Source organism: Nansenia antarctica (assembly GCF_963989245.1).
Source record: "Nansenia antarctica genome assembly, chromosome: 1".
Lineage (NCBI taxonomy): Eukaryota > Metazoa > Chordata > Actinopteri > Argentiniformes > Microstomatidae > Nansenia > Nansenia antarctica.
In genome coordinates this window covers 102247893-102255230 of record NC_137674.1, presented here as the reverse complement: position 1 = coordinate 102255230, position 7338 = coordinate 102247893, and the positions used below count along the sequence as shown (strand labels likewise).

Genomic DNA, 7338 nt, shown 5'->3' with positions numbered 1-7338 from the left:
TCTCGAAAGAGTCAACCTCTCTCTCTCTCTCTCTCTCTCTCTCTCTCTCTCTCTCTAAAGAGTCAACCTCTCTCTCTCTCTCTCTAAAGAGTCAACCTCTCTCTCTCTCTAAGAGTCAACCTCTCTCTCTCTCTAAAGAGTCAACCTCTCTCTCTCTCTAAAGAGTCAACCTCTCTCTCTCTCTAAAGAGTCAACCTCTCTCTCTCTCGAAAGAGTCAACCTGTCTCTCTCTCTCTCGAAAGAGTCAACCTCTCTCTCTCTCTCTCTCTCTCTCTCTCTCTCTCTCTCTCTCGAAAGAGTCAACCTCTCTCTCTCTAAGAGTCAACCTCTCTCTCTCTCTCTCTCTCTCTCTCTAAGAGTCAACCTCTCTCTCTCTCTCTAAAGAGTCAACCTCTCTCTCTCTAAAGAGTCAACCTCTCTCTCTCTCTCGAAAGAGTCAACCTGTCTCTCTCTCTCTAAAGAGTCAACCTCTCTCTCTCTCTCTTTCTCTCTAAAGAGTCAACCTCTCTCTCTCTCTCTCTCGAAAGAGTCAACCTGTCTCTCTCTCTCTCTCTCTCTCTCTCTCTAAAGAGTCAACCTCTCTCTCTCTCTCTCTCTCTCGAAAGAGTCAACCTCTCTCTCTCTCTCTCTCTCTCTCTCTCTCTCTCTCTCTCTCTCTCTCTCTCTCTCTCTCTCTAAAGAGTCAACCTGTGTAGGAAGCAGGCTAATTTACAAGCGGCCAACTAGTGGTCGTTGTGTGTAAATAGCAGCTTGAGCATTGTAAAGAGGGGCGGCTCTTTTAGTAGGTAAAAACGGCACGGCTGTTCTAGAGTTAAATACTCTTGAAAAGAAGCACACTATCTCTAAAGTAACCTGCAAACTACACAGTGAATAAATAAATCTAATCAAATCAAATGCTTTTTTGTGACTTACATCGCATACAGCCTAATTGACATAGTGAAATGACTTGGAATAACTGACATGTATGTTTGTATGTATGATGCTTTTATTACTATTATTTTTCACTACGGTGACAGCGGAGCTATCATTCATATACACAGACAGCGCCCTCTGGTGGTCGATGGAGGTTTTTTCTTCTCACATGGGGAAGAGCATGAACCCGCTGAAGGTGCTGAGGTTGGTGTTAGCATTAGCGGTCACACGGAACCCGGAAGGCAGGCGGAGGAACACCACGTCTCCTCTGGCTAGCTGCAGGACGGCCCCGTTGGTCCCAAAGTCCTCGTTGTCGCCCTTGTCCTGATACTCGTAGATCAGCGCCACCTGCTGCTCGTTCTTATGCAGCGCCGCTCCGATGTTGGCCTCCTTCGCCCAGGCGTAGGTGGTGAAGGTGAAGTAATACACCCCGTCTGCTGGCGCAGTGAACACACCTGTGTAGGATGACAGACAGACTATACTAGTCCAAAAGCACAGTAGCCTATGGGAGAACTTGCTACAGCGCAGTGCACACTGTATTGTCGGCCTGAGTAAGCACAGTAGAAGCGAGGGAGTGACTGGAAGTGCCACTGAGTTAACTAGGATTGGAAATGAAGTAGTATGCTGTTGTGGAATTATATTTAGTAGTATAGCGATATTGGGGGTCTGGGGCAGTTCTTATGCGCTCTGCGCTGCGAGCTCTCTCCCTGCTGACTGCGCGATGCAGGACAGCTCTGGGAGGAGATGGTGTGTGTGCACCAGGGTTTCCGTTAACCGGTAATTACCGGTCTTTGTCCGGTAAAAATAGTTGAAGTCCGACAAATTGAAAACTCGTCGGACATAAATGTCCGGTGAAAATAATTCCCTCTAACCATTTTCAGCTGAGCACCAAACACACACACACAACACTGCCCGAGAGAGAAGGGCCCGCCCCCTTTAGTTAGCCTATAGGCTATAGGCTAACTAAAGGGGGCGGGTCCTTCTCTCTCGGGCAGTGTTGTGTGTGTGTTTGGTGCTCAGCTGAAAATGGTGTCCCGAAGCGGAGCGCCTTAACTTTATCGCACAATAACAAGGATAACAAAAGAAACGGACAACATTTACACTAAGATGGAGACAAACTTCAGCGATATGATCTAACAGCCGGTCTTCAGGACGACATACAGACCCGTATGAGCTTACAGGGCTATCCCCTATCTATCTGAGAAAAGGCATAGCCTAGGCTGTAACATCGAACGGAAATTAGCCTATACGCATTGCAAGTTAATTTAAAGCCTATTTATTTTCAAAGAGTTTTATTCTATTTTATTTTATCTGATAAAGGCATATGAACGGAAATTAGGCTAGCTGTGTCACGCCAGAAGCCTACATGCTTGCACTGTTCAATAAAATGTTATACATCTAGACATTGTGGTATTTCTTTATATACGTATCCCAGACTGCCTATCAATTGTTTCTCAATAAACAGTTATGTTCTCCTCATTGTCATACTCCCGAGTCCGATTAAGTATGATTTGACAGGCAGCTAAACGAAATGCCTTCCCAACCAGCGAGACCTGGGGGGTATTCCATCAACGTCGCTAAAGGAAAATCCTGGCTTATTTTGACAAGTCTCGCGAGATCTATCAAGATATGCCTGGATCTTTTTAAGAGTCTCGCGAGACTTAACGAAATAAGCCTAGATTTTCCTTTAGCGACGTTGATGGAACACCCCCCTGGTTATAGAAATGACGTTGTTTTATTGATTAAAAAAGGGTAAAACTGGAAAGAGAAAACAGAAAACTCACATTAATCCCAAACAATTTAACAAACTTCAGTTAACGTAATGTGGAGTCCGTTCATTGATCGACGCTGTCTGTTCAGTTCCCAGTGAGGCGCCCGGCATAGCGCGCATGCGTCAAATCATGTTATATTATTATATATTATATAGCTCGCATCTAATCGTATCGGATGAGAAATAGACATTAAATGGCATATATAGGCCGCTACACAACAGTAATCACCGCGACAAACAGCTATATTAGATTTGGAAAAAAATAAATATATTTTTTATTTTACTTTTTTAATTATATTTTAATATGATGACCGGAATATATCACGTTTGTCCGGTAAATCGAATTCTTGCCGGACACTATGTCCGACGGCAAAATTTTTTAACGGAAACCCTGGTGTGCACTGCTCCGTAATGCGTCTATATCACAAAATGTACATTTGATAACTAAGTAAGCTAGCTAACTATGATTGGAAACAAAGTAGTATCCAGTTGTGGAATTATATTCATCACTACTTTGGCTGATGTGACGTGGGTTAACTAGCCAACTCCTTAACATCAGACCAAACCAAAAGTACAAAGCGAGAAACTCCTCGCTGTGATTGGTTAACTTGTTCCATGTGAAAACGTCTTGCGTCAGACATACGTAACCCTTTGCGTGCCGGACCAGGGAATGTTCAGGCTTCTGTTCACTACTGTTCAGCCTTCCCTGTACATTCCATGGAATTATACATGGTCTTGACCAGGGAAAATGCCTGATCGAATTTCCCTGGTCACGTTCACTCATATGGAATTCCATGGAATCTACTGGGAAGGCTGGTATGTGTGAAAGGTGTGCTAGACTCACCTGTCGTATGTGCAGGGTGGAGTGTACTCCCGACCGCTAGGGGGCGATAGTATTGGTTTATGTGTTTAGTACTCTCGGTTAAGAGGTTAGAGTTAGGAGAAGTTGTGGCTGCCATTGTGGATGACAGGTGGTCAGAGGATACACGGAGTTTCTCCTCTCTCTTTAGGACGTGTTTGCCTGTTATACGTAAGTCTGTTATTAGTTATATGTATCTTATTATCAGATTGTGTTGAACAGTAATCGTTCATGTTTGTTTCTATCTTGTTATGTATGTCTTGTTATGGTAATTGTATTTACTCATACGCTGTATTCCCACCCACAGGGTGTTGACATCTTTGTCTGAATAAATATTATAAACCGACATTGAGGAGTCTTCTTCAGTATGTGTGAAAGGTGTGCTAGACTCACCTGTCGTATGTGTGAAAGGTGTGATAGACTCACCCGTCGTATGTGTGAAAGGTGTGATAGACTCACCTGTCGTATGTGTGAAAGGTGTGATAGACTCACCTGTCGCAGGCTGGTAGGCGTTTCCCACGTTGGTGAGGACGCTGCTGTGGACGAGGGTGGTGTCAGTGTTGAACGGTCCCAGAGTCCCGTAACCACCCTCGTCGGTCTGGGGGGGGCGGAGGACGGCACTGAAGGCCACCCCAGAGCCCACCCCAGGCACGGCTGAGCAGAACACAGTCAACACACTGTTATTAGTATTATTATTATTCAAATATTTTGTATTGGTTTTTACATCACAAAAACAATGGTTCTCGACCCTCCAACATAATAGAAACATCCAAAATAAAAATAAAAAGGAATAGATTATCATTAGGCCTTACAAACTATGAATGAAAAGAATTGCTGCAATACCACAACACGCTGTTTAAACAGAGTTACATCACAATCCAGTCAGGCTGCTGGCAACATGAAGTATTTATGTATGTCTACATTTAAATTGTTGACATTCAGCAGTGAATCAGTCACTATAAGCAAACATCTATGCTAGGACCAGGTTTTTTATTATTATTATTATTATTATTATTATTATTATTATTATTAACAGGACCAAGCTCTGGGGCCTCATTTATAAAAAAGTACTTGAACGTCATCTTTGACTTTCACGTAAGCACATTTTTCTAAACGGACGTAAGCATTATTTATAAAACGGGCTGAGATGGTTTAAAGTTGCGTACGTGCTTCCTTCTATAAATACCAAATATACTTGGAATTGAACGCAGGTGAATGAGGTTTGTATTAACGCCCTGTGATAGCGGCTCAATTATAGCGGCTGAATTAAGCCAAGTGCTATAATATAGGGTAGGCGTTCGTCTGGAAGCGGGAGAGGGAAGAGAAGGGTGGCTTCTCGGTAAGTTGCATTTGTAACGTTTGATCATGACAACTAACCAGGCAAATGCTTATACTCAGTAGGCTACTCAAGTTGTAAAAGAAAATCAGGGGGGATGGTGGATTTTATCATATGAGGACAATTTTAGCATCCCCTCAGCGTCAGTGACTTCAGTGTCAGTAAAAATGTAATTGCATGTGTGCGTGCCCCCTCGCACCTTGAAATAGCAGTAATACCACGTTCATTGATAAATGACATAACGTATGGAAAGAGGGGAGGGCAGTTTTAGAAGGGGGACGATTTTGACTGTTTTCATCCCGCCTCAACTCGAGTTCTGCTTATACTGTAATAATATAATGGTCTTATTCTTATCAGGTGACATTGAAAACATGATTGCGAACTCCCAGACACCGGAGAAACTCCAGTATAATTTAGCGCATGGCCGGGCAAGGTCCGTTGTGGAACGCACTATGCACGTTGAAGGGGAGCTACGGAGGGATATAAGAAAGACTTAAATACAATCATAAACATAAGTTCCCTTTAAATCTTGAATTAAACTCATTTTCTCGGCAGATAACAACACCGTTAATTTTATTACGAGCCACTTAAACTTCGCATGAATTACAGTAGGCAACGTTTTTCCAGTGCGGCTCACATGCCTGTAATAACTCCGCATAACCAGTAGGTAATGTGCGTAAGCAAATGAATACTCGACGTAGAGTTACGATCGTTTCCACGGTCAAATTGACTCACGTTGAAATTGTATAAATCACTACGTTGACGTGGTTTTCTACGTACGACTCGGGTAAGATCAAAATTTGATCTAAGCACGTTCTATAAATGAGGCCCCTGGACCTGGGGTGATAGGGCCTTTTCAGCCGCAGCCCCGTCCCTCTGGAACGCCCTCCCCAACCACATCAGACAGGCCAACACCCTCCCAACATTTAAACAGGCCCTTAATTACCCCCCTATACTTTCTTTTATTCATATTTTTTGTTTCTTTTTATTATTACTACTCAATCTTTTCAGTTTGTAAAGCGTCTTTGAGTGTCTAGAAAAGCGCTATATAAGTCTAATGTATTATTATTATTATTATTAAATGCTTATAGGAATATGACAATCAGGTCATATTCAAAAGCAGGAGGCCATTTGATAGGTAACACCTTGAAGGTTTGTGTGGATATGCTCGGACCATAGTTCAGAATAACACACTACACATGACAAGCAGACACTCACCCTGCGTGGTCTTCAGCTCCTCCACAGTCTTCCTCAGCTGCTCCACAGTTTTAGTCAGCTCCTCTACATTGGTGACCAGGCTAGATTGGGTTAGCCCACTTAGCTCAGGGTAAAGATCCTCTGCTTGTCCCAGAGACAGACAGCCAAGTAAGACCAGCTGGACTGCAAATATCTTCATCATCTTTGTTTTTCTGTCATGGGAGATTGTGAGGAGATCCAGAGATTCTGTGGTATTTATAAGAGAAAACTGTCACTCCCTCCTCTTCCACCTAGTCGGTGCCAGTACCTCTCTCTCTCTACAAACACATTCACATGCACGCGTGCACACACACACTCTCTCACACACACACACACACACGCGCACACACACACACATACACACACACACACACACACACACACAGAGGGCAGACGGACACACGCACGCACACACACAGGGTCAGGAGTCACATTGCACACAAATAACAAAAACAATCATTGGCTTACATAATGTGTATCACATAATGCATCATAAATGCAATCATCAATTCATAAGTGTCAACAGGCTGCATTCATTTCGGTGCAAAGTTCAGAAATGTGGGTGGCATATTTCTTCAAAGGTGATAAATAGTGCTTTGTAGTCAATATTTTAAAACACTCAGCATGTCACATAGCAAAACAACGACCACAACAATCACAACCACAACCGCGACCAAAATTCAAACAATTCAAACAATTCTCTCTTTCCAGCATCGTCTGCAGTACCTTTCAGTTGGCACTGAAACCTAACCATGACAACAAAACAATTAAAAAAGGAATGAGCCAAGTGTAAATATGTCAGAGGTGTGATCATGTACTACTAATAATCTAGAGGTGCTGATCAGTAGATTAGGTACAGGACATACCAGGACATTAGGTCAGGCTATGATCACCTCAGATGAACCAGATCAGATCACACAAGGTTAAAGGCAGAGTCTGGGAAATGACGTTAAAAAGACAGGGGAAAAGCAGGGAGACACTACCAGAGATTGTTTCAAAACGGAGACGATCAAGAAACGAGAAGAGACGATCAACTCTGGCGCGCATATCTACCGCTGTTCACATCTTTCCTCACTCCAAATATCTCTGGGTAAAAGTTGCTGTGACTTCTTGGCATAACGGCAAGTCCAGGATCTACCTTTAAATCATTTTTTTATATCTCTGCTATCAAGTTGATATCAAAGTAACAGACTCACAGATCACCTACAAATCCCTCCACGGATG

The 7338-nt window shown here is 43.1% G+C and overlaps 1 protein-coding gene across 1 annotated transcript; it reads right to left on the bottom strand.

Annotated features, from left to right (window-relative positions):
- Positions 1 to 963: 963 nt before the first annotated feature.
- Positions 964 to 6313, bottom strand: LOC308165609 (complement C1q tumor necrosis factor-related protein 3-like). Its single transcript, XM_080539758.1, has 3 exons — positions 6097 to 6313; positions 4035 to 4196; positions 964 to 1367 (listed from the first exon to the last, which is right to left on the bottom strand). Exons 1-3 carry the CDS (start codon positions 6275 to 6277, stop codon positions 1078 to 1080), a joined length of 633 nt encoding a protein of 210 aa, XP_080395884.1. The 5' UTR covers positions 6278 to 6313; the 3' UTR covers positions 964 to 1077.
- Between the last annotated feature and the right edge of the window lie 1025 nt (positions 6314 to 7338).

What these genes read in the sequence shown, in the direction of transcription:
- LOC308165609 (XM_080539758.1), bottom strand. Translation starts at nt 6,277, where the DNA reads ATGATGAAGATATTTGCAGTCCAGCTGGTCTTACTTGGCTGTCTGTCT. An exon ending in GGAGCTGAAGACCACGCAGG is followed by an intron (nt 4,197 to 6,096) that starts GTGAGTGTCTGC and finishes TGTTCTGCTCAG; the next exon opens with CCGTGCCTGGGGTGGGCTCT. An exon ending in CGCCTACCAGCCTGCGACAG is followed by an intron (nt 1,368 to 4,034) that starts GTGAGTCTATCA and finishes CATCCTACACAG; the next exon opens with GTGTGTTCACTGCGCCAGCA.